We start from the raw sequence: 26,784 nt of genomic DNA, 5'->3' as shown, positions 1-26,784 counted from the left end.
ATAAAAGGTGACTTGGATGGAATTTTCTAAACCATAGGCTTTATATTGTAAATCTCTGCATATTGTAGTGTTCTTTGCATTCTAAAAAATTTCTGATGATTTCAGTCAAATTCCTCTATTTTATTTATAAATTGAATTGACTCTTAAGCCTTTCCTCTTTGGAGAAAAGAGTATGTGTGTGTGTGTGTGTGTGTGTGTGTGTGTGTGTGTGTGTGTTTGTGTGTGTGTGTGTGTGTGAGAGAGAGAGGGAGAGAGAACGAGAGCAAGCATATGCATATACTTTTAAACTATGGAATTTGCCACATTGTGGCCCTCTGAATAGAAAAATTTGCCCGTTCAACATTTGTCTTGTTGCCTTGCTAACTAGGTTCTCTTAGATTTGACTGAGAGTCCTGCTTTAAGACTACTAAGCCATGAGCCTTGATCCCCAGCTAGGACTACCAATTAGGAGTTCATCTGGTATAATTTTACTATATTCCTTTTTATATTTTGTGTCCTCTGGCTATTTTTAAAAATTGTGGTAAGATATACACAACATAAAATGTACCATTTTAACCACTTTTAAGTGTACAGTGGCTATTTGGTTTTTAGAACTTTTATTCATTTTTATCAGTTCTAGTTAACATATTTAATGGAGATCCGCTATGTGCCTTGTGCTGAGGTTGGTAAATCATTGGAAAATTGAGAAAGAAATATAAATATGGTCCCTGTTCTCAAGGAGATTAAGCTTCATTAGGGAAACAAGATATATATACACCAGTTAGATAATGATTCATGTAGATAAGGCCTTGAATGTTCAAGGGAAGCTTTGTGTAAAGGTGAGACTCAGCTTGGTCCTTACTCAGGGGTACGATCTGTCTAGTTTGAGAGGAAGGAGGAAGTGGGAAACTAAAATAGCATACCAGCTATTTCAGTGTTAAGTCCATTGTCTTTCAGAGAATCTTCTGCTTTTCTAGTTTTGAAGCTCTCACTATTTGTTTGTTTTTTTAAAATAAGCTGAATATTCAGATGAGGGAACCTATTATTGGCACATAATTAATATTTTTAAAAATCACAGAACCAAACTTATTTAACTGGTGATACAAACACTATTAAAAATCTAGATTTATAGTGATAGAAGAGTTAAACTTTCTATTAAAATTCTATGCAAATATCTGTGTTCCTGCAGCATTAAACTTTTCAATATATTGCCATTTGGGAGTAGGTATTTCATTAGTGAGTTTAGAACAATTGTGGTTATAGTTTTTATGAAAAATAATTGTATAAATATAAGTATGTAATGAAACACATATTTATTAAAATTAATCTTGAATGCCTGCTATTCTGCATTCAGGTAAAAAGTTTAGAATGGATACATATTGTTTATAAAGAGTAAGTTATGAATAACTCTGACTAATCTTGTATTGAAACTTCATAGCAAAGGACGGTGCCCATTTTCTTAGTATATGTCTGTAATGGGTCAACGATTTCATCTGAGCTGAACATAAGGTCTTACAATAAGAATTACAAAGTTAAAACAATATTTTTTCTTTCTCATGTCTGCAGACAGGCAAGCATACACTTGGGACCCCCATGTTCACGTGACATAAAGAGGAAACGGAAACCTGTGGCCACAGCCTCTCTGTCTAGCCCAAACACAGGTAATTATTTGTAGTTATCATGTCTTGAGCACCTAGTGTGTGTAAGGCAGTAAATTTCATGTTTTGTAGACCTTTTCATCTAACATTTATGATAAGGTAGGTCATTTTATTCCCATTTTACATGGGAAAACTGAGAATGTGAGAAATAATTTGTCCAAGGTCACACATTTTGAGAATTCAAACCTAGTTCTCTCTGACCCTGAAGTCTGTGCTTTTTCACTGTGTCACATGACTTTCTTGAGTTTGAATCCCTGTATTCCACCATCAACAATCTTGAGTCATCTGTGCTTTTGTTCTGACACAGACAGGAAATTAAGTTAAGTCCATGTTGAATGAAAATCCTGTTAGGGTGGCAGTTGAGTCAGTAGCCTAGGAGACACCTGAGTTTATTTTCTTTCTTATTTGGTTTACAGTACAATACATTCTCACTGTTTTATGTATAGTAGAGTGCTAATATTTTACCAGTCATGAAATTTCTAATTAAAACAAATTTTTCAAGTTAAAACCTTTAGTTTTCTGGGCAAAACTAGTTGGTAGAAACCAAAATAGTGGTTATATTTGGCTGAGGGTAGTGACCGGGGAGAGGACGTGAAGAAATCTTCCGGGGGTGCTGGAAATGCTGTATATCGTGAACTGGGTGGGTATTACATGAGTATATACACATGTAAAGATTCATTGAGCTGTACATTTATGATTTATGTACTTTACTATTATATATGTTATTCTTAAATGAAAAAAAAGGGAGGGTAGTTATGTATTTGTATCAGCAGAAATATTGGATGTCTATAGATATTTTTCTTTGGAGTTAAGAGAACATAGTTAAATATAACTAGTAGTCATAGGAAATCCCTTTTGTTATTTCATTATAATTTAGGGTGAATTGTTCTGGATAAATAGATCGTATCTGTTTTTAGGACCTGTCAGAAATGGTTATTTTCTTGATGATGGTGAATTCACTCTGAGGGGATTGAGTATATCATAGATTATTTTATCTTGTTCAGAAAATACTCTATATTATATAGATCGGAGCAGTTGATAGCTGAGTAGAGTAGACTTCAGACAGGTAGAGAACTCTGTCCCCCCTACCTTTACTTAGTAAGTTTCAGCATACTCTGAAATTGACCTTTTTGAGCTTCTGTTTGGAATGGCTGCTTGATAATGATTCATACTGGACAATCAGAGGTCTGATGGTTATAGTAAATTTTTTTAGTGATTTCCACATGGCCATGCCCTGAGATGAACACTTTGCATGCATTATTTCACTTAGTCTTTGCAATAACTTTATAAGGTAGATGCTGTTTTTATTCCCAATTTACACGTGAGAAAATAGAGGCTTAGAGAGGTTGTCACTTCCCTCAGGTAACATGGTTGATAAATTGCAGAGCCGAGATCAGAGCAATTTACTTATGACTCTAGAACTGTCCTCTTAAACACTGTAGCGGTTCTCTTTTATACGAACGGAATGGTTCATACAATAGGAACAGTTCCATGCTATGACTCTACATCAAAACCCAGATCCTCATCCAGGCTATAGTATGGGAAGCCTTAAAACACGTTCTCCCCTCTTTTATCTTTTTGTTCTTTTTTTCTCTGTAATGTCTAGCTTCTATTTTTAGCTTTTAATTGTTTATAAGAGAAGAAATGTTGAGAAGAGTTTAAAATCCTTTTCCATATTCAAATTGGGAAAGCTACCGGGAGGTATTAAACAAGACTTGAGCATTAAATATTTCCCCAACTGAGCCCAACTCCTCCTCTCACTTGTTGACTAAGACCTACTTCACGGAACATTTTCTTTTTTTTCTATCCACAACCTGAGTGCCCCGTGGAGGTGAAGGACATAGCCCGAGCCCACGCCATCAGTCAGTAGAACAAATGGGCTTGCTCTGCCTAACATCGGGCCATCTCGGATTCCACCTCTTTTATAGAAATGAGTGATGAAGAGAGGTGCGTTCCGCTTTGCCGCTGTATTAATACACATCAGGGGCCAGCTCTTGGCACTAAATCACGCTGCTGCATACATCTGTTATCGGACTCTTCACCAGTGTGATGAACAAGACTGCAGATAGAGGCTTCCTTGTGTCATTCTTTATAGGATTTTCCTAAAAGAATAAATAGCTCAGATCTCTGCCAACACTCTCCCCTGTCACTGTGATGAATTCAGCTTCTTTCTTAAACATGCAGCCACAATCTTTTCCCTTTTCCCCTCCCCCACTGGTGGAAAGTTTTGAGTTGAAATTGACTGAATTTAAAGATATTAATAATGCTAGAGAAGGCAAGAGCAGGAAGGAATAGCATGCCTTCCCGTCTTTTTGTATTAATATTAACAAAGGCCAGGGAAAAGGACCTTTTCATAGGGTTGTTAAGTAGACCCTTCTTGAAAGTGTAGCACCTTTATTTTCTTTATTTTCCAGCCCCTTTCCCTTTATGGCTTTATAACATACAGGTGTCTGGTGCACAGAGCCGCCCCTGGATCTTAGTGAGTAACCATGTAACCTGCCTCTAAGTCCAAGACACCAGACAGGAATGCCCAGCAAGTCTCTACCTCATGCTGAAGTGAACTAGCTGTGTGTGTTCTTAAAGAATGTAACTGGAAAAGAAAAAAAGGGTTATTTTCTTCAAAATTTGAGACTAAGTATCTATAAAAAACATAAGGAACTCAGATGAAAACCAGAGTTCATTTCCTTGAGATGATTTTCTTCATTAAAATGGCAGATCAGAACTTTTGGTGTACAAAACCCATTCCTTCAAAAAATAAACACATGGCTTTAGATAAAGGAGAATTGGGATAATAAGATGTTCTATTCAGAGCCCTGACTATTTTGGCCACTCCAAAGCCTTTTCGGACCTTTCTTTCCCTGGGATAGGACGTGTGTCCTTAGAGCATCAGTCGGAAGGGTAACCAACTGTTAACCTGTTAATTAGGTACATCAGATTCTGAATACCAAGCCAGTGATGCTAATGATGCATTCTCAAGGGCAGGAATTTGTATCTGTTTTGCTCCCTCTTGTGCTCCGAGCGTCTAAGATAATGCTCAACACATAGAATGATTTTACTAGATATTTGTTGTATGAATAAGTGAATAGAATCTTAAAGTTGAAACAGTGTTATTCTCAATATTATTCTAACCCTGAGATTGGATTCAGGAGTTCCACTTTAGGATGGCCCTTGTCTCAGGGGTCATGGGGCAGGTTCTTATTGCCCACTATGCCTTTTTAAAGTTTAAATTATTTTTTAAAGTTAAAAATGTTTTTCTAAGGGGCCAGCCCTGTGGTGTAGTGGTTAAGTTCGGCGCGTTCCACTTCGGTGGCCTGGGTGTGTGGGTTTGGATCCCGGGTGCAGATATACACCACTCGTCAGCCACACTGTGGTGGCGACCCACATATAAAGTAGAGGAAGATTGGCACAGGTGTTAGCTTAGGGCTAATCTTCCTCAAGCAAAAAAACGAGGAAAATTGGCAACAGATGTTAGCTCAGGGCTAATCTTCCTCAGCAAAAAAAAGTGTTTTTTAAGTAAAAATTGAATGGCTATAAAGGAACATTTGTAGAAGATATGTAAGATGTAAAGAAAAACAATACAGCAAATATCCGTGTACCCACATCTACTTTAAGAAGAAGAAGATTACTTTTAAAATCTTCTTCCCACTCTCCTCAGAGGTAACCATTATCCTGATATATTTTTTTTGTTAATCATTTATCATTCTTTGCTTTTTTTAAATAGTTTTAATAGACATATCTATCTCTAAGCAATATATTGTCTAGTTTTACATGTTTTTGAACCTTGTATAAACCGAATATCATATTTTATAAGTTACAAATTTTACCAATTATGTTCTTGAGATTCATTCATGTTTTGTCCTGCCAAAATCCATTCATTTTTTACTGCCATAAATATGGTATTCCATTGTATGAATATGATGAATATACTACAATTAGGTATTCTTGATGGACATTTGGATTGTATCCCATTGCATGCTATTGTGAAAAATACTGTAATGTTCTCTAGGAGAACAAGTGCCAAAGTTTGTCTGAGCCACTTCACACTCTTAGGATGGCAATACAAAAAATACAGGAAACAACATCTGTTGAGAAGGATGTGGGGAAATTGGAACCGTTGTGCATTGCTGTCGGGAATGTAAAGTAGTATAGCTGCTATGGGAAGCGGTATGGTGCCTCCCCAAAAATTTAGACATAAAACTGCCATATGATCCAGAAATTCTGCTTCTGAGTGTATACCCAAAAGAACTGAAAGCAGGAATTCAGACAGATATTTGTACACCCGTGTTCATGGCAGCATTATTCACAATAGCCAAAAAGTGGAAACAACCCAAATGTCCATCACTGGAGGAATGGATAAACAAAATGTTATATACACATACAATAGAATATTTTTTAGCCCGAAAGCCTTCATTATTCAGAATGAAATTCTGAGACATGTTACAACATGGATAAAGGCAATATGCTAAGTGAAATACGCCAGACACAAAAGGACAAATACTGTATGATTCCACTTATGTGAGGTACCTAGAATAGTCAAATTCATAGAAACAGAAAGTAGAATGGTGGTTGCCAGGGACTTGGGGAGGAAGAGAATGGGGAATTATTTAATGGGACAGAGTTTCCATTTGGGATGATGAAAAAGTTCTAGAGATGGATGGTGGTGATGGTTGTGCAACAGTGTGAATTTACTTAATGCCACTGAACTGTACACTTAAAAATTACTAAAATGGGGGCCAGCCTGGTGGCGCAGGGGGTTGGGTGCGTGCATTCCGCTGCGGCGGCCCGGGGTTCGCCGGTTCGGATCCCGGGCGCGCACCGACACACCGCTTGGCAAGCCATGCTGTGGCGGCGTTCCATATAAATTGGAGGAAGATGGGCATGGATGTTAGCCCAGGGCCAGTCTTCCTCAGCAAAAGAAGAGGAGGATTGGCAGATGTTAGCTCAGGGCTGATCATCCTTACAAAAAAAAAAAAATTTACTAAAATGGTTAATTTTATGTGTATTTTATGATAATAAAAAATATATAGCAAAAAAAAGTTTTTCTAGGGTAGGTATTTCTCACTGTGGTTGATGACCATGTGATAATGGTAGGTATAGTTTTGTGAAATTTCTTGTCAGTCAGATACAAGTGAACGAGCATGTGTGTGCATGTATATGTGTGTGAGAGAGAGATTTGGATTGTGATGTCAAATGTATTTTTTGCTGCTGTGATTGAGGTTCTAAACCATTTGAAAGCCATTACCCTCAAGAAACTCTTGTATATGTGCCATAGAGTAATAGTTTTCAAGATTTTTTTTATGATAACTCACAGTAAGAAATTCATGTTTGACTGTGTATTGGGTGTATGTGTAAATCTGAAATAAACCCTTGGGTGTGCTCTGATATTTTCTATTATTTTTCATTAAGAAAAAAAATGTACTAGTCATGACCCACTAAATTGGTTTTGTGACCCACAATTTGAAAATTGCTGTTCTAGGTCACATTCCTGGGAGTGGAATTATTGAGTGACAGGGTAAAAACGAAACTTTTCTGGATTTTGTTCTATTTTAGTGTATATTCATTTTCAACAGAGTAGGATGGTGGTTAGTACTACTCTGCTGAGGGGGCATTTGGAAATGTGAGGACAGTGTTTAGTTGTCGCAATTACTGGGAGTGCTTTTGGCATTCATTAGATAGGGTCCAGAATGGTAAGTGTCCTCAAATACACAGGACAGCCCTGCACAAGCAATGGTTACCATTTCCAGAATGTCTTTAGTGTCCTTGTTGAAAAGCAATGGGCCTGATTGTATGATTTTTCTACCATTTTCCTTATTGTTCAATATTTATTAGTGACACTGTCATTTTGGAGGCCTGGGGTGTGATAGAAAGAGCACAGGGCTTGAGTCTAGTATCTGAGTTTGAATCGTGCTACTTAACCAGCTCTGTTGTGTCCCTTAGCAATTTATCTGCTCTCTCTATGCCTCAGTTTTCTTGGGGATGACAATACCTACTTTTAAGAATTTGTGTTAAGAAATAAGATTATGAGTGTGCAGTGTTTACGTAGTACAGTGCCTGGCACAGAAATGCTTAATAAGTGATTACCACTACATTATGAATTTGTGCTCCTGAATTTCTTCATTTGTTCAGTTAAACCCATTTTCTCAAGGGGAGAAATACTTATCTTACTTAAATCTTGCCTTTAATTTTTTGTAAACAAAAAAGAGAAACTTGATGTGACCACTTTGGTTAATAGGACATAAAATATAAGGATTAAGAAAATTTTGCACTGACGTATTTCTCATTCTAATTTGTCTTCCTTGATTTTTTTCCTCTTTACTTTTATTGTAACAACCTTACCAGTTCATATGGATGCAACGGAGCCCACCACACTGGCATCGCAGGCCCAGAAGTCTGCAAACTCTGAGTGGTTGGTCAGGACCTCTGTCGCGGAGAAAGCCACTGACTCAGCTGCAGCTACGTTTTTTAAAATGCCACAAGAAAAGAGCCCCGGATACAGCTAGAGAGCAGTATTTCAGCCGCCGGGAGCCAACTGGGTGTTGTTGAAACAAATATTAGACTTTATGTTATATAGTCTTGCATATCTTAATTGACATTCCCAGTCCTTTCACCGCCAGGACTGACTCCTCTTCAGACAAAGCAGTGGACTCTTTCTCTTAGAAGATCATGTTGTGGAAATCTGTTTTTTTTTTTTTAAATTGTAAAGTGTTGGGGCAGCAATTTTTGTAAAAAAAAGTCATCCTATGCTATATTTGTTACATTGCTATTGCTGTCCCAGCAGTTACCTGCAGCTCCGTTTACCGAGCTGTTGGTTTTTTGCAGGTAGGTCTTTTTTCTTGAAAAGCTAGTAACTGCTTTTGCGTATTTTTTGTGTAGAGCTTTTAATATCATTTGGGGAAATCCCAAATTTGCCGCCAGTTCCAGACAAATTTAAACACTGAGTTAAGACCTGTGTGTGGGATTGTTTGCGGGAGGTAAGACTTGCCTTTGAGCCTGGTCTTGATAGACTCAGAGTACCAATGAGATAAATCCACCAAGTTCTCAATTTGGAGCCTCAGAAGAGACACCAGCAGCATGGGCCTTGGGAACTCCTTTCATTTTTCTAGGTGGTCTAATGGGGTCGCCAGCAGCTGCGCTGTACTTTGCCTCTTCTCCAAAGTTCATATTCTACCAAAAGAGGACCTACTGTAATATATATACAGATTGGTGGAATGAAGACGGTGGTTTAGGTGTACAGCAAACTTAAAATAGTCAGTGGATTGTGTCTTAATACTTCATGTTGCAGTGTAAGCCTTTATGTACTAACCGGGACTTTTATTGTTAGTATTATAGGTCAGTAACCTACAGCAGAAATTCATACTCTATTATAATAATGGCTTCGGGGGCCATGCTTTGGGGAGGAAAAATGTCTTTTTGACATGCCTTTATACTTGGCGTGTTTATGATGGCTCAGCTGCCTGTAGAGTTATATATACAGCCATGCCTGAAGTTGGATGCTATTTTGTCAAAATGAGGAATAAGTGACTGCCTAGAGCTGCTGGAGAAAAGCCACTCTTTCTGAAAAAGTATTATCAAGAGTGTCTGTCATCCAGGGGCCTGGTTGACAGAAGGGCTTTTTTTTGTACGAATTGAGTGCTTTTACTCTGAAATGTATAGAAGCTGTTCTCTAGATGCCCGCTGCTCTGGTAATGTGCTAGAGGAACTCCTACTCCTGCGCTTGGTTATTTTCTCTGCTTAAATAGGTGCTGAGTAGGACAGAGCCTCTTTTCCTTGAAGCCGAGTTATCCCTTTTTCTCCCACAGAATGTAGTGGTGAGCTGCTCTGTTGTGTTCCCTATTGTCCTTATCAGTGCTAGCTCCAGAATTCCCTTGTCAGTGGGTGGGTGTGAGTCTATTTGGAAAGGGGGACTTGAAGCTATGTTTACATGGCATTTTGTGTAGGACTGAGAACATGTCAGTTGTCCTTAAGAAGGAATCGGGTGGAGGGAGGGGCAGATGGAGGTTATGGGGTGAGGAGTAGTGCTAAAGCCAGCCCACATCCCTGGGAGCCACCCTGGTTCTCATGTCATAGTGCATGTACTTCCCTTCCCTGTGGGCTGCACCCAGCAATATAGAAAATATCATGTCTGTTGAACATAGAATGGCACTACTGAATTGTTTTAGTGATGAAGGCAGGTTTTGCTGTCTATGTGCTTTCTTACCTAGTCCCCATGGTGTCCTGAGGCACACATTTCTAACGTAATTTTTGGATTTAAGAGAGAAACCCATGGACATAATTTTGTTATCTTTGCATAAAGCTCTGTGGCTCATGCAGAGATTGGTCCTGTCTGTGTTCATGGCTTGTTAAGACCTCTGCAGTTTAGGTAGCATCTTTTCTTCAAGACATGTTGCCTAATAGTTCTCCTTTCTACCTGTGATGAAAAACAATTTATATATACAACTTTATTTACATTTTAAACATCTCTATGATATAAAGATAGGTGACTGGAGCCACTTTACAGAGACAAGAACAGTCACAGAGTGTAGTGACTTGCCCAAAATCACATAATCAAGCCAAGACTGAAATCCCAGACTTGCACTTTCTCTGCCCTGGGTTATAATCTTGTTTTTCATTGATAGACCTGAGTCACTCTGAGACCCATATTTTTGAAACAGTATGCCGTGAATGTTTATCATCTTTCTTGGGCATGCTTTTCTGCATGTTGTGAATACTTTCAACAGGGATCACCCCAAAATGCCATATCTACCTGTAATAAGTGGGGAACAAAATTAATTACCTAAGAGAATAGCCGTTAAGCACACAAATACTTTCCAACACAAGGTTGTAAACCGTGCTTGTCATTTTAAGCTGCTGCGTGAGCATGCTTACAGAATTATTAACAACTTATTCTGCTGTTTTTTTGTATGAATTAATTCCAGAGGAATAACCTTAGAATCGAGTGTAATTTGAATCTTAAATTTTAAATTTCCTTTTTATACAGCAAAGTGTGTAATGTCATAAATTAAGAAAAATCTGTTGCCTTTCAACAAAAGATGTAATTTCAAAATCAGGTTTTGTAATCTATTCAGAAAACTCGGGTAGTATGACTTCCTTTGAGGATAATCATTGAGCTTCACATGTATTTGTTCTGCACAAAAATAATAACTGAAGCTGAGTTCCACAATTCTTACTTATTTCAGGGTTCTGATTTATCCCAGCTGGCCACACAGTCTTCCTGTCTGAATCCTAATCTTGTGTATTTTCCACAATGGATGGAAGTCAAACCATTATCTACTTGCATGAGCATCATTCGTAAAAGTTAGTTTTGCTTATGAGCTTAAGGGAATTTGAGATTACTTTTTAGATGCAGTATTTTAAAGGGAGCTCTTCATTTGCATCAGAACTCTTGTTTTGCTTTTTGGTAAGAACTGTTCGGAATAGGAAGTTAGTAGCTCTTTACATAGTGCCAAATTTGGGAGACAGAGAGTATGATCTTTATGGAATGGGTGTGCTTGATAAATAGGCCACATTTAGTCTTGAATTCTTTAGAAATAAAATGCAGTTGAAAATTTCATAAGACATTTTTTTGCTGGGCTATGAAACAGGCTGCAAACAAGGCCCTTTTGGCAACAAAAATGACCATAAGCTGAAATAAAGCTTCTTAATCTCTGATGCTTGTAGCATCCTTTGCTAAGTAAAGCTCAACACCTAGGACAGGCAATTAAACTATTTATGAATCCCAAACAGATGAATCTGATATGTCTTTGCATTTTGGAATCAAAAACACAATCTAGACCACAGCATGGCAAGTTCTCATGCTGCGACGTAAAGGAGCAGAGTTATCACAGAGGTCACTTAGAGCTGAACAAGTTGTCAAGTGTTGTGAGAGAGGAGCGAGGCTGCCGCTGTCATTGCTGATGTGATGGGTTCTCCACTTTGGCTCCAGGCGAAGGCTCCTGGTGATGCATGATTCATTTCAGGTCTTTGCTTTATTTTGGCTTCATTACCATGGTTCAGAGCCACACGCTTTTTGTTTCCTGGGGAGAAGGCTGTATAGAAATCTCAGCGTTAGATGCCGTGTTCAGTGTTTTGTATGTCTGGTGAACCTTATCTGGGCTGGGATGAGAACAGAGTGGTTTTCTCTAGCAGCTGTGGATGCAGTCTGGTTGGGGCATGGCTTACAGGATGTGTCATGGTTCGTGGGATGGCGGGAAGGATGGTAGCAACAGTCTGCTCTTGCTGTCAGCTGCTTCCTTTGTTAATGTTCGAGCTGCCCATTTTACTTGTCAGAATTTCCTTATTTCCCTCTCTAGTCATGACAGTTAGTGGAGTCACTGATGGTAACAGCAATCAGGATGGGTTCCTGCCCCATCAGAAAATAGGTACAGAAGGAAAATGTGAGGCAATTGGTGGGTTCTGCTATTAGCAGTAAACGCAAGTGGTCCAGAGATGCTTTCACCCACATTAAGATCACAAAACCGATGAACATCAAATGCCTGGAAACAGCAACATGAAAAAGAAACAAGGGAAGTGAGTAATGTAGCTGAAGAGTGCGGATTATAAGGTTTATAACAAGTCCAGCAAAACAAATATATGGCCAAAAGAAGAAATTTTCCTACCATTGCAAATAGACATAATCAGTACTTGGTAAAATTGCCAGATTAGGGGAATAAAAAATTTTCAAGCATAGTATTGAAGAATGGGGCCAATCCTGAAGATGTTCACCAAGGAAAGCAGTCTTGGCAAGGTCCAGAAGTGGGAAGGCAAGGGAAAGAGAACGGGAGATGCTTAAAGCAGGGGTGCTAGGGTCCCTAGAATGACAGCATCAGTACATTCTCGCCCCACCAGGCCTGCAGAATCGGACTCTGAGGGTGGGCCAGCCATCTTTCACAAGCCCTCCAGGGGACTCGGGTGCACGCTGATGTTTGAAAACCACAGGCTTTGCCACGGTTAAAAAGTTTTAATATACTGATATCCCCCTAAGCTCTGAGGTGCTCTTATATTTCCCTCCGTAAGTGTAGAGATGTTTCGTATATGATTCTTTGCAGAAACTGTTATTGTCTTTGTTTCCCATACTTTTTCCCTCAACCTCTTGAAAGATCCCCTGAAAATATTGAGAAAAATGATGTGGAGAAAAATGCCATTGCGGCCATATTTAGATGGATGGAAACAACTTTTTAAAAGTGGATTAAAATATAACAATGAATTTGTAGTCTCTGAGTGATAGTCATTTTTCACAATTGGCAGTAAAACATTTGTGTAAGATACTTCCATCCATGATTTTACGGTATTTGTTCATTGCATCTTAGTTTCATGGGAAAATGTCATGTTTCTTCCAGCGTCATAATGATGAAGCCTTTAAAGTATAGCTTACAAAAATGAAAAAAATAATTGGAAGGAAAAAGCACCCTGCGTACGTAGCTGTTGTGTAATAAATACCTGTTGAGTTATTGGTAATCGTTTGCTAGGACTCAGTCTCAGTACTTCAGAGCATGAAAAAATCAATTTTCAGTGATCCCACTTAATCACACCCTATTGTCTTTATTTTACATTCCAGCTAGTGATTCTGCAGGGTTGGGGACCAGTAGCAACAGCATGTTATATTTTTCTGTTTTCTGACTCATGGATTCAGCATTTCAGAATATGGTACTCTAATCATAAACTTTGAAATGAAATCATGACCGTTTTTTCTTTAGATTTTATTTGTATGACTTGGGCTGGGCCCTAACTTATTACTAAAGCCTGCGGACCCAAGTTCTTTGGGAATATGTGGCTAAGGAGGAGTCTCTAATACCATTTCCTCAGATGCTCATGTTGTTTTGTGCCCAGATCTTAATTTATAAAGGTGACCGACAACACGGAGAGGTCAAGGCCATTGAAAGGAAAGTTTAATGGTACTCCCAGTTCCCCTAGAAACAAGAGGCACAGCTTGCCATGCAGGGCCTCAGGACGAACACCAGGTTTGGGTCAGGAGGCAGAAGACAGGAGCAAGCAATAGGTTGAGGCCAGAGCCTTTATTGGGGTTTCCTCCAGAAAGGCAAGGGAAGGCAGGGTGAGCAGTTGGGGACTGGCTAGTTTGAATAATTCTGGGGCCTTTAGACTATAGTGGGGTCTCTATTTGCCTGGCCCTGGCCCTGGGGTGGTTGCTTTCTGGTTGTACAGGCCAAGTGGAGGAGGTATGGCTCCCTCATACCTGGTTAGTTTGCATATCAAAAGCAGGCTGCTGGCTGAGTCCTTTGCTATTTCTAAGAATTGGCTAGCCCTGGGAGGGGCAGTCTCTCCCCTTAAAAAAGGTTTTTTTAAGATGTCAAAACATCATAATATACAGAAAGTAAAAAACATGGTTAATACACATATGTAGGCTGTTTAGCTCTCCTTTAAATTTTTTGCAGTCTTAAAACACCGTATAATTTTTCTTTTCCATCTTGAAAACCAGTTAAAAGTATCTCTGGCCAAAAATGTCAGTGTTACTAGATATTATCAAAGTGTGGGAATGTAAAAAGAATATTTTTAAGATGTAAGTTATGAAAATTAATGTTCTCTGTCTCTAGAAGTGAGCTCTGCCCCTTGCAGATCCCTCATTCAAATGTTTTTAATTGAAAAAGGAAAAAAAAATCAGACCATACAAACAGGCTTAGTAGCTTTGACTGAAATCAACCCATTTCACTATGTATAGATTCCATATGTTGCTCCTCCCAGTGGGCCATGTATTTCTCCATGAACAATTGACATGACTGCAAACTTCTGCCACCCCAAAATCATGGCAACAGTTTGAATTGCTCTAAATATTTATCTCACTCAGCCTCCCACCTGCTGTCAGCAGCTATTGCAAACTGGCCATTTTAAACCCTTTCTACCCCCACCGCCTCACAACCTCAGCAAATAATCTCACCCCTCCCCTAACAGATTATAGAGCATTAGACGGGAGTCCCCACTTACACACCTTCACATACACACTTCCTCACCTCTTTTTCTTACAAGTGCCTGTCCTGGCCAAAACGAACCCCTTCTCCTATACTCTAGGTCCTCTCCCTTGAGCAGATGCTCCATCTAGCTGCAGCTTCTCACTCCTGGCATGTACAGCTTTGCATTTAAACCCCTTCAAAGACTCCCTCTTCAAATGATACTCTTCTTCAACCCTTTGACCCCCTTGACTACCACTAAAGTACTGCTCTCTCCTGCACTTTCCGTCTGTTAAATCTTAAACCACTGAAGCAGTGGCTTTTAACCCTGGCTGCACATTGGGTTCATCTGGGGAGATTTTAAAAATTCCTAATTCCCCTGACTGAACCATAGACCAATTACATCAGCATGGGGAGGTGGGATGGTCTTTAGGCTTTTTAAAGCAACAGGCAACCAGGGCTGAGAACCACCACATCAAAACCTGGCTGCTCACCACCATTAAAATTGTTCTTGCTGGGTTCACCAGTGACTTCTGGTTGGCAAAATTTAGTCCTTAGGTTGATCTTTATGACCTGATACTGTATAACTACTTCCTTTTTGGAATTCTGCCTCTTCTGACCCTGCTCTCCTGATTTTTCTCCCACTTCTTTGCTCTTTTCTGTCTCCACAGGTAGGCAGATGGGTTGGTAGGTCGGTCTAACAGACTGAATGTCTGTCTCTGCTCTCACCCTCCATTACTTCACTCAATACCTGTGTGCTAGTGAGTCCTTTGCCATACTGCCTTAACGCACTGACTCAAAGCCAGACTTAGAGTGAAGCATTTACATTCATTAATAATTATCGTAAACTTCTAGGAAAGCATACTCAAGGGCTCTGCTCCTTCCCTCACTTCTCTTTATGCATCCTCCAAGCCCACTGAGGTAGGAAGAATTGCTAATCAGATTAGTCAGAGTCTAAGATGGAACACCCCTATTTCCTAGTGGGTGGAGTAGCTGTTCATGAAAAGTCAGGCTTGAACTGTGGTCCGTCTTCTGCTTTCTCCTTTCCAGGGGGTTGGACTGGCAAGGAGGCCTGGGCCCACTGCTATGTACAAGGTGGCTACCTCCATCTAGTGTTCTCTTCAGTTTTTTGCTGCTGTGGGTAAGATTTTAGTTTGGGGTTAGGGGGTGAGACAGACCCATTCCCTCACCACTTTTTGACCTTGGGTACCATCTTGGATCTTACTTTATCAGAGAACGTTTTATTGGGGTTTCAGGCACTAACCCTACTATAAATAAAGTGGAACTTGACTTCCCACTTTATCACCATCACTGCACGCTGCCTCTGGAATTTATGTAGGAGTTCCAGCGTCACCAGAAGGGACTCTGTGTGTTCCTGGCTTCTTTGAATCACTAGTTTCTGATTCAAAATCTGGGATAGGTGGATCTCATTAGTCATCATGTGCCCATGTTCCAGCTGCAGGAAGTGAGAATGAGGTTACCTGAAATGTTTAGCTTCTATTGGGGTTGGATGAAGTCCTCAAATCTAGGGGGGCAATCCAGATGCTGGACAGCCAACAAGAATAACAAAGGTTTGCTAGAGTTATTGCCCTGTTCACTGATTGAGCAAACGTTTATTGAGTGCTCATTAAGCCAGTCTTACTCAGGGACCTCTTGGGGAACAGGGTGGCTGCCCCAAAGCAGGATGTTCCTAGGTTCCTTGGGTATACTCTGTTTGAAACCAATAGAACCCTTTCCAGAGCCAATAATAATAATAGTGACTATTTACTGAGTGATTATTATCTGCCATTTGTCAACAGCATCTCACTTAATCCTCAACAACTCTAGGGTAGGTACTGTCATCTCTGTTTTAAAGCAGTGAAATATGCTTACAGTTATAGATTAACTTGTTCAGTGTCACATAGCTAATCAGTGTCAGCCAGGATTCAAACTCCAAGTCTGTTTGGTGCTAGAGTTTCTGTTCTCAGCCAGTACCCTATGCTGCCCCTTTTCACAACATAAGTGAACCGTTGGTGGGCATGTATATCTGACATAAACTTCGGGCCACTGGGCCCAGGGCTGGGTGTCTGGTGACACCCTTTCACTCCATTTACCTGTTGCTCCTGGTGGGCTGTTTCTCTATCAAAGCAACTGTGAATGGACTCATCTCTTCTCTGCGTCTACATCATTGAAAGAAGATAGGCAATTTATGGGGCATCCTCTTCTGACAACCTATTCTTGTTTTTAAAAGTGACTAGGGCAAAAGTCAATAAAATCTTCCAAACCTATAGCAATAAAAAGGTATTGTCCTTTGTGTGCCAAAGCAAAACCAATCCCTAAACCAGCAGGACATGGCTCTGAGTTGTTAATGGTAGTGATGGACTATGCTGAACATCTTGCTAAACATCTCATAGAACGGCTAAGAAAATAGCTGTGTTAACAGTCTTGGCCTTTATAAATGTCCCTTCATTCAGTAGATGTGTATAGAACACATTTGGGGCCAAGCACTGTGCTAGGAGCTGAGTATACAAAGAGGAAAGGCATTCTTGGCGTCATGAAGTTCATGGTCTTCTGAGGAAGAGACAAAGAAAGCAAATATTACAATGTAGAGTGATAAATTTTGAGATAAGAATATCAGGGTATTTGGGCAACAAGGAGGAAGGCGCTCTAACTCAAACTGGGCAGAAGGAGGATTCAAAAACTACTGAGCCAAGTCCTGAAGGATGAGCATGAGTTAAGTGAAGACAAGAGGATGAGGCCATCCAAGGGTAAAGAGCATGGTCTATTCAAGGCACCACGAGTATTTTGGTAGGCCTGATGTATAAAGCATATAGAGAAGCAGGGAGAGGTAGGCAAGAGATGAAAAGTGAAGGGCCCTGTGTACACTGGCTTGCTTGTTGATGTGGAGAGCTGTTACAGTATTCCTCGGCTGTGCAGTCATGGAAACCCTATCACAATCAGCCCATTGTGCGAACAAAGCTGGAACTGAGATGTGAACAGGTTTCCTTTCCTTGATCACCTTCCTGAGAAATATAACGAGGTCCACCAATTTGTAGGAGCTACTGACATGCTCGGGAGTATATTAGACTGAATTGGAAATATCAGTTTACACCATGGCTGACTGATTCCCTCTCGTGATGCCAGTCTGAAGTTATTCCCCTTGAACCACCTTATCTTGGTAGAATTTCATGCACAATGTGATGGTCCTAATTCCTAGTACAATTCTTCAGTAATCAAGTTACTATCAACGACCAATTATGCATTTTGGGCTTTGTTTCTCAGTAGTAACAGCAAATTTGTGTTGATCCATTCACATCTTTTAGATCGGGGACCTTTGCAATCTTGGCAATTTCAAGGCTGCAGAAAGTGCCCATAGCATAAAACCAATGCAGCTGGCGCACACTAAGCTCTGAGCCCTGGATCTTTGTCTTGTTAATACCATGCTGTAAGTAAATAAAATTAGCTAAACCCCTTGAAACTGTGTAAAACGAAACCAATTAAGTGTTTTTGGCCAACAGTGGTGACTTATGGTCTTTCTAGTGTGATTCAGAGCCTCCTCTCCACGTTCTCTGGGGCTCTTGATTCAAAACCTTTTTTAAAAAAATATTTCATTTTGAAATAATTTTAGACTTACAGGAAAGTTGCAAAAATAGTAGAGAGAGTTGCCATATGCCCTTTTCCAAGCTTCTGATGTTAACAACTTACATAGCCATTGTATAATTATCGAAACCTGGAAATTAACATTGACATACTCCTATTAACTAAACTACATACTTTGTTTGAATTTCACCAGTTTTCCCAGTAACGTCCTTTTTCTGGTTAAGGATTCAATCCAGGATCCATATGTACTTGGGTTAGTTTCTGGGCTCTGTATTCTGTTCCACTGGTCTGCCTACTTGTGCACAGTACTACACTGTTTTAATTACAGTGTGTTTTAATGTCTAGTAGAGCTAGTCCTTTCTCTTATTTTTCTTTTTCAGTGTTTTCCTGACTATTCTTACATGTTTGTTTTTCCATATAAACTTTAGTATCTACTTGTCCAGCTCCATTAAAATGTGTGTTGATATTGTTATTGAGATCGTATTGCATTTATTAACTAACTTAGGGAGAACTGACATCTTTACAACGTTTAGTCATCCTATCCATGAACGGGGTATGTATTTCCACGTGTTCAAGTCTGTTTTTGTGCCTTTTGAGGACTGTTTAAAAATTTTCCTTGTATAAGTTTTAAGCATTTCTTGTTAAGTTTATCCCTAAGTATTTAATCTTTGTTGCTAGTAAATGGGGTTTTCTCTGCCATTATGTCTTCTACTTGGTTATTGTTCTTACATATGGAGGCTATAGGTTTTTGTATGCTAATTTTATATCTGGCTACGTTAGAATTCTTTTACTAACATAGTGAGTTCTTTTACTTTTTGGGTTAATTTTATCATTGATCTTCGAGGGTCAAAAAATATCTTTCTAAATGCACAGAGCAGTGGCAAGAAAGGAAAGACTCTATAGAGGTCAGAAGTGACATGAAAGCTCGAACCCTGGGAGACAAGCCACCTTTCACCCTCAAGGTATCTGCTGAGACCTGGTCCCCTTGAGCCTCTGTCGTGATGACTGTGATGGGTGCAGGAGGTAAGGCAGGGTCTGCTCAAGGCAGGGAATTTAACCTGAGATCTCGCACAGAGCAAGGACGCTCGAAGTGCTACACTTACAGTGTAAGGGTAACTACTAAATAAACCCACCCAGCAGAAATACCAGCAAGGAAACATGCCCTTCCTGACCTTGACCCTGGGTGGAGGAAAAGATTTTTTTTTAACCTAAAAATGTTTAACAAGTTGTCCCTTATAGAAGTTTAGGGCCCAAATTTATACTACTTGTGTGGTCAAACATACTGCAAGTGGGAATTCAATTTACAGTGGACCAGGTCAGTAGCAACTCCAGAGGACTAGCAGAAGCAAACACAAGTTCTCTCTGGAGGAATGGAACTTTGGTCTAGGTGTTAAAGAACTCCCACAGATAAAGTTATAAAGAATATGGGTAGCTCACAGTTAAAAACCACAAATCAAAGAAGGCAATAAGATACCATGAGTGAGAGTCTTCGGAAATAACGTACAGGAGGATCAGACTCACAAACACTTTAGATATTGTACTTGTTAGCACAGAATGGAAACTACATGTTTTAAATATATTTCAAGAAATAAAAGAGAGGCTTCAAAACACCAGGCTACGAAAGCATATGATTTTGAAAGGGGTGATGACAGTTACAGTGTCCCACTGCCCTTTAATGTTCAAGAGGAGGGTAGAGAGTCTTATTAACTTGGGACTTTAGGTAAGTAGACATGTTAAAATATTTGGAGTAACTGCTAAAAGAATAAATACAGAGAATATAACATTTACACTAATATGGGGGAAAAGGAATGATAAAAAGAAAATAAACTGGAAAGGTGAGAAAAATAAAAAGCATAATAAGATGGTAAAGAATTCAAGTATAACAGTAAATATATCAGAAAAGTGTAAATGAACTCTCCAGTCGAAACAGAAAACCTATAATACTGGATTTTTAAAATCTAGCTATATGCTATTTACAAGAGATACATCTAAAACTTAAAGTCACAGGGAGATTAAAAGTAAAAGAATGGAAAAAATATGAGGCAGATATCAGAGGAAGTAAAGATAATCTCTACAAAATAGTAAATATTGGTTCAATATATGATATGATAAATGGTTCAATTTGTCAGGGAGATATACTACGTAGTCTCAACTAAGTGTAATAACATAGCCTCAATATGCCTAAGCAAAAATTGACAGAACTAAGTTTAAAATATTAGTAATATTTCAGTAGTAATATCTTTCAGTAATTGATATAAGTGGGTAGAAATTGTTATGAATATAGAATATGCAAACAGCACAATAAATAAGCTTGACGTAGTGGACACGAATAGAATATCACACCCAACAATTTAAAGAATTACACATTATTTTCAATCACAGTGTGAACATTTACAAAAATTGACTCTCAGACCATAAAGCAAACCTCAGGAAATCCCAAAGATTAGAGTTACATAGATCACACTTTCTAATCACAATGAAATTAAATAAGAAGTCCATAGCAAAAAGATGAATTTTCTAATGCATGTGGAAATTTAGTAACATCTAAACCAATGAATCAATGAAAAAATCCTAATGGCTATTAGAAAATACTTATAACTGAATTATATCAAAATCTTATGCATTAACACTCTTTGGATGCAGCTAAAGGGATAGTTAGAGGAAAATTTATGGTCTGAAATGTTTGAGTTACAGAAGAGAGGACTGAAAATTTATGAGCTAAGCATTCTACTTGCACACTTAGTAAAAGAACAAGATTATTCCCGCAGAGAAGAATAATAGCCCAGAGAAGGCAAAAGTGATAAAATAGTAGTGGTGAGATCAGAATTAGATCTGAAATAGAAAGTAAACATATAATTGAGAAGTCAACAAAGCCTGAAATTAAGACAAACAGAATAGGCAAATCTCATTAATTAAGAAAAAACAGAGAAGGTGCAAAATATTAGGAATGAAAAGGGGTATATAATTATAGATACAGCAGAGATTTGAAAGTTAATAAGGTGATGCTATGGTGAACAACTTTAGCCAATAAATTTGAAAGCTTAGACAAAAATGGAAAAATTTCTAGAAAGATATAATTTACCAAAACTCAATCAGGGGAAATAGAAAGCTTGATAATTAAACACTAAACAAATCTAGTCAGTAGTTTAAAATCTGGACAGTATAGTCTTCGTAGAAAGATTTTGTGCGATCCACCCAAAATGCTGGTAAAGTCTAGCTCTTTCTGGAGCTAGAGATGTTGATTGTAAAGTTCATTTGGAAGAACGAATGAACGAGACTGAAAAAGAGCACTTGGAACGGAGGAAGCATTAAAACATAAAGCCTCTAAAACTGAAGGTGCGGTCCAGGGCCATGAGTAGACAGACAGGCCAGTGGGACACCAAAGGAAATCCAGACATAGCCCCAACTGCACATGAAAACTCAGGATACAATAAAGGTGGTGTCTTACGTCAGTGGGGGGAAAAGACAGACTATAAAAATGAACGGTGTTGGGATAACTGAATATCCATATGGAAAAATAAAATTGGATCTGTTCCTCATACTATATACCAGGATAATTTTCAAATTGATCAGAGATTTAATTGTACAATATTAAACCACACAATTACTGGAGAAAACAAGATGAATTCCTCAGCAGACTGGCATATTGGCCAAAACTGGCCTGAGGCCTATTTTGAGGCTGCTGTGAGTTAAGAAAGCATGCTTTTTTTTTTTTCAATTTTAAAGGGTTTAATAAGAAGGAGGAGGAGGAAAAGGACATGAACTTATCTGGTTGAAAACCCTAAAATGTTTACTAAAATATTTTTTAAAAAGATTGTCCCCCCCTGCTCTGTAACCTGGGAGTGAGGAACCTTTCCTAACGGTGTTGGTTAGTTATTGCACAATAATGCCACTGAGCTCAGCCAGGCAGCTCTGCTCCACATGTCTTTCCGTCTCCTTGGACCAGTAGGAAAATATTCTCCACCCATTTGGTGGAAGGGATTGTAAATTCACATGGCGAAAGGTGAAGAATTGGGACCAATAATGTAATCCTCCAGACTAAATATGACTTAAAAATCCAGATACAGCAGAGATTTATTTGACTATGCTAAAAAACCTTTTGCATGCAAAATATACTGTAAGCAAAGTAAAATACAGGTGATAACTGGGAAAACATATTTGTAATTTATTTCACAGATTAAGGGCTAAATCCCTAATTTATAAAGAGCTTCCAAAAATTAGAGAAGATCCTGCAGAGAAATAGGGAACAGATATGAACAGACAGTTGACAGAAAAAAATGCAAATACCCCTTAAACATTTGAAAAGATTCTCAACTTTCTATAGTAATTTGATTTTCACAACAACTAATAAGGTAGATATTCCTATCCATATTATATAGACAAGGAAACTAAGTCAAAGAGAGGTAAAGTATTCTGCCTGAACTCCACTAATAAGTAATGGTGCTAGGATTTGAACCCAGTCAGGCTGGCTCCAGATAAACGAGTAATTCACCATGACTAAGTGAGGCTTATTTCAGGAACACAAGGATCATTTAATATTAAGACTAGCTGGGTGTTTCCTTAATATGATAAAATATATTTATCTCAATCCAAAGCCAGCATCATGCTTAATTGAGAAGTAGAGAAGCAATTTCATGAAAGTCAGGAAGAAGACAAAGATGTCCACTAATTACCACCATTATTTAAAATTGGTCTGCAGGACTTAGACAAAACAATTAGACAAGAGAAAGAAATTAAAGGTATAGAAATTAGAAAGGAAGAGAGAATAAAATTATAATTTGCAGATGATATGTTTGGATTGTTTACCTAGCAACTAAAGAGGACTAACCAAAAACTTACAAACAAAACAAGAATGTAATAAATTAGATGGGTCTGAAATTAATTTTCAGAAAACAATAGCCTCTGTATACACAATGTCCAATTATATGCTATAAGAGAAGAAAAGACCCATTTTATAATAGCAGCAGAAAACATAAGATATAAAATACTTAGGAATGAACATAAGAAATATTATTTGTAGAAAACTTTAAGATACTAATGAGGGACACAAAACAAGACCTGAACAAATGGAAAGACATACCACGTTCTTGCATAGGAACAATTAGGATCATAAAGATGTCACCTCTCCTTAGTTAATCTATAAATTTAATGTGATATCCAATAAAAATACCAATAGGATCTTTAAAAAAGATTTATACAAGCTTATTCTGAAGTTCATATGGAAAAGTAAATAAGCAAGACTATCAGAAAATAAAGGGATGTTGATAGGAGATTAACTCTATAGATATTTAAAAATTTATAAATCTATAGCAATTAAAACAGTGTGATAATAAATTGTGAATAGTCAGATCAGTGTAATAGAACAGTTCAGAAACAGATATAAATATATATGGGAATTGAGTATATGAGAAAGGTGGTTTTTTAATCAGTGGGAAAAAGATTATTCAGGAAATGGAACTACTGGGTAGTGTTCTGGAAAAAAATTAAGCTGGATCCATACTTCGCTCCTTACATCAAGACAAATTGCAGGCAATTCAAAGATTTAAATACAAAAAATGAAACTCTAAATGTACTAGGAAGAAATTTTTATAACTTAAGAGTGGGGAAGGCCTAAGTATGTCAAGAAGCCATAAAAGAAAAGATTGCTAGATTAGACTTTGTAGAGATAAAAATTTCTTCATGACAATGGCACCATAAGCAAATGCAAATGAGAACCTGGGCAAGATATTTGTAACTTCACCAAGATGAGGTTAATTTATCTAATATAAGAAGAGCCCTTCAAATCAAAAAGAAATAGGTAGCAATTTAATATAAAAATGGGCAAAGGAAATTAACAGGCATTACATAGAAGAGAAAATACAAATGACTCTTAAGCATATAAAAATATGCTAAACCTCACTTGTAATAAGATAAAATTTTCACCTATCAAAAATAATAAAGTTTGATAACACACTATAATGGCAGGCATGTGGTTAAATAGGTACTTGCACACATTGTATAAATTAGTACATACTGTGGAAGTTGGCAATATCTAGCAAAATTACAAAAGTACATTGCATCTTTTAACCCAGCAATCCTAGGAATTTTTCCTACAGATACACTTGTATATGTGTGAAATGACTTATGAGCATGGCTGATGAATAGAATTTACTAGAGATGAGTCAGGTTCAGTACACACTCAAGGGGAAGAGATTATACAAGGAGGTGGGGGTCATTTGGGATCATCTTGAAGAGGCTGCTTACCACATGGAAAAATATTTTAAAAACATAACTATACCTTGCTTTCAAGAGGCACACTTTTTAAGTGTGAAGAGGAAGAAAGATTGAAAGTAAAAGAATGGGAAAGATATACCAAGAAAAGATCAACCAAAAGGAAGCTGATGTAGCTATACAAATATCAGTCAAGGTAAATGTAAGTCAAGAAGCATTACTAAAAATACAGAAGGACAGTGCCTAAAAATAAAAGGATAAATCTACCAGAAATATATAATAATTTTTTATTTTGATGTGCCTAATAATACAGTTTCAAATTATAGAAAGCAAAATTACAGAACTGTAAGTAACTGATAGTACAGTGAAAAAATCATTGAGTATGGAAGATTTCAACAACATGAGTAATAAATTTAGTCTAATTGACGTACATACCATATTACAACCAGCATTGTCAGAATATATATTCTTTCCAAGCATTGGTGGAACATTTACCAAGGTTTACCATGTGCTGGTCCTTAAAGCAAGTCTTAACAAATTCCAAAGGGTGAAATCATCCAAAATATGTTCTCTAACCAAAGTGGGATTTGGGTAGAAATAAATAACAAAAAGATAACTAGAAACCCCTCAAATACTTGGAAATTAAGCAATATACTTCTCAATAACCAATAATTAAAAAGGAAATTATGATGGACATTAGATAATATTTTTAACTTAGTAACAATAAAAATATGACATATCAAAACTTGAAGAACAAAGCTAAAGCTGTACTTAAATTTGTTTCTTTAAATCTGCATATAATAAAAGATAAGAAAGGCTAAAAAAAACTAAGTTTCCATCTCAAAAAGTAGAAAAAGAATAGTAAGTTAAATCCAAAGATAGAAGAGTAAAGAAAATAAAGTAGTAGCAAAAATTAATGAAATAAGAAAAAGTATCAAAGAAAATCAACAAATTTAAAGGTTGGTTCTTTGAAAAGACTAATAAAATTAATAAACTGCTAGCAAGAAAAAACCTGCTAGATCAAGAAGAAAGTACAAATTATTAATGTTGTAAGTAGATATTACAAAGAACTTTATGCCAATTTATTTGAAAATCCACATGAAATGGAATTTCTAGGAAAACATAACTCACCAACTGAAGAGGAAATAAAAAATCTGAGTATATTATATCTGTTTAAGAAATTGAATCTGTATTTAAAACTTTCCTGCAAAGAAATCTTCAGATCCAAATTTATTCACTAGAAAATTCTTCTGAACATTTATAGAAATGACACTAATATTACACAAACTCTTTCAAATAATAGAAAAAGAACAAACAATTCCCAACTCATTTTGAGGCCACCATAATTTTAATACCAAAGGGTGACAAGTACATTACAAGAAAGAAATATTATAGACCAGTATCTCTCATGAACATACAAATATCCTAAACAAAATATTCGCAAGTAGAGTCCAATAATATGATTTATTTTAGGAATGCAAGGTTGGGGGCCAGCCTGGTGGCGCAAGCAGTTAAGTGCATGCGCTCTGCTTTGGTGGCCCAGGGGTTGCAGGTTCGGATCCTGGGTGCGCACCAACGCACTGCTTGTCAAGCTATGCTGTGGTGGCGTCCCATATAAAGTAGAGGAAGATGGGCACGGATGTTAGCCCAGGGCCAGTCTTCCTCAGCAAAAAAAGAGGAGGATTGGCATCAGAAGTTAGCTCATGGCTGATCTTTCTCACACACACACACACACACACACGCACAGACACACAAAGGAATGCAAGCTTGGCTTAACATTACAAAATCAAGCAATGTTTTCAATAGATGGTGCTGGGACAACTGGATATCCATGTGCAAAAAAATAAAGTCTTCACATACCATATGCAAAAATTAACTCAAAATGGATCAAAAACCTAAATGTAAAAGCCAAAATATAAAACTCTTAGAAGAAAATATAAGTGTTAATCTTCATGATCTTTGATTAAACAATGGTTGCTTAGATATGACACCAAAAGCTCAAGCAACCAAAGAAAAAAATAGATAAATTGGACTTCATCAAAAGTTTAAACTCTTGTGCTTCAGAAGACACTATCAAGAAAATGAAAAGTGTTGTATGAAAGGAGAGAAGGTTAGCACTCCCCTTGACAAGGATGGAAGAGGCCCTCGGGCCTGACAACACGCATACGGTTAAGGCATTGCCACCTACTTCGTGGCATCTAACCATCGTTTTTGGATGGACATTGAGGGTATAATGCAAAGTGAAATAAGTCAGAGGGAGAAGGTCAAATACCGTATGATTTCCTTCATTAAGTAGTAGATAATAACAACAATAAACAAACACATAGGGACAGAGAGTGGATTGGTGGTTACCAGAGGGGAAGGGGGGAGGGAGGAGGGTGAAAGGGATAATTCGGCACATGTATGTGGTGATGGGTTGTAATTAGTATTTTGGTGGTGAACATGATGTAGTCCATGCAGAAATAGAAGTACAATGATGT

At 37.9% G+C, this 26,784-nt stretch overlaps 1 protein-coding gene and 1 non-coding gene across 3 annotated transcripts in view; both read left to right on the top strand.

Annotated features, from left to right (window-relative positions):
- Positions 1-18,793, top strand: part of GPATCH2L (G-patch domain containing 2 like) — a 59,153-nt gene extending 40,360 nt beyond the window's left edge. For both annotated transcript variants that reach the window (XM_004426383.3, XM_004426384.3), the window contains exons 9-10: positions 1,546-1,640; positions 7,977-18,793. In XM_004426383.3, coding sequence (XP_004426440.1) covers positions 1,546-1,640; positions 7,977-8,137 — 256 coding nt within the window. In that variant the 3' untranslated portion in view covers positions 8,138-18,793. The remainder of the gene's footprint in view (positions 1-1,545; positions 1,641-7,976) is intronic.
- Positions 18,794-26,392: 7,599 nt separating this feature from the next.
- On the top strand, positions 26,393-26,518 carry LOC147913912 (U6atac minor spliceosomal RNA). Its single transcript, XR_015556248.1, has one exon. It is a non-coding gene; the product is annotated as a U6atac minor spliceosomal RNA (small nuclear RNA).
- The last annotated feature ends 266 nt before the right edge of the window (positions 26,519-26,784 follow it).

This window comes from Ceratotherium simum, chromosome 24 (assembly GCF_057802395.1).
Source record: "Ceratotherium simum simum isolate JZ-2026a chromosome 24, ASM5780239v1, whole genome shotgun sequence".
Classification (NCBI taxonomy): domain Eukaryota; kingdom Metazoa; phylum Chordata; class Mammalia; order Perissodactyla; family Rhinocerotidae; genus Ceratotherium; species Ceratotherium simum.
The sequence above is the reverse complement of the archived record's forward strand: the minus strand, read 5'-3'. Positions and strand labels throughout refer to the sequence as shown.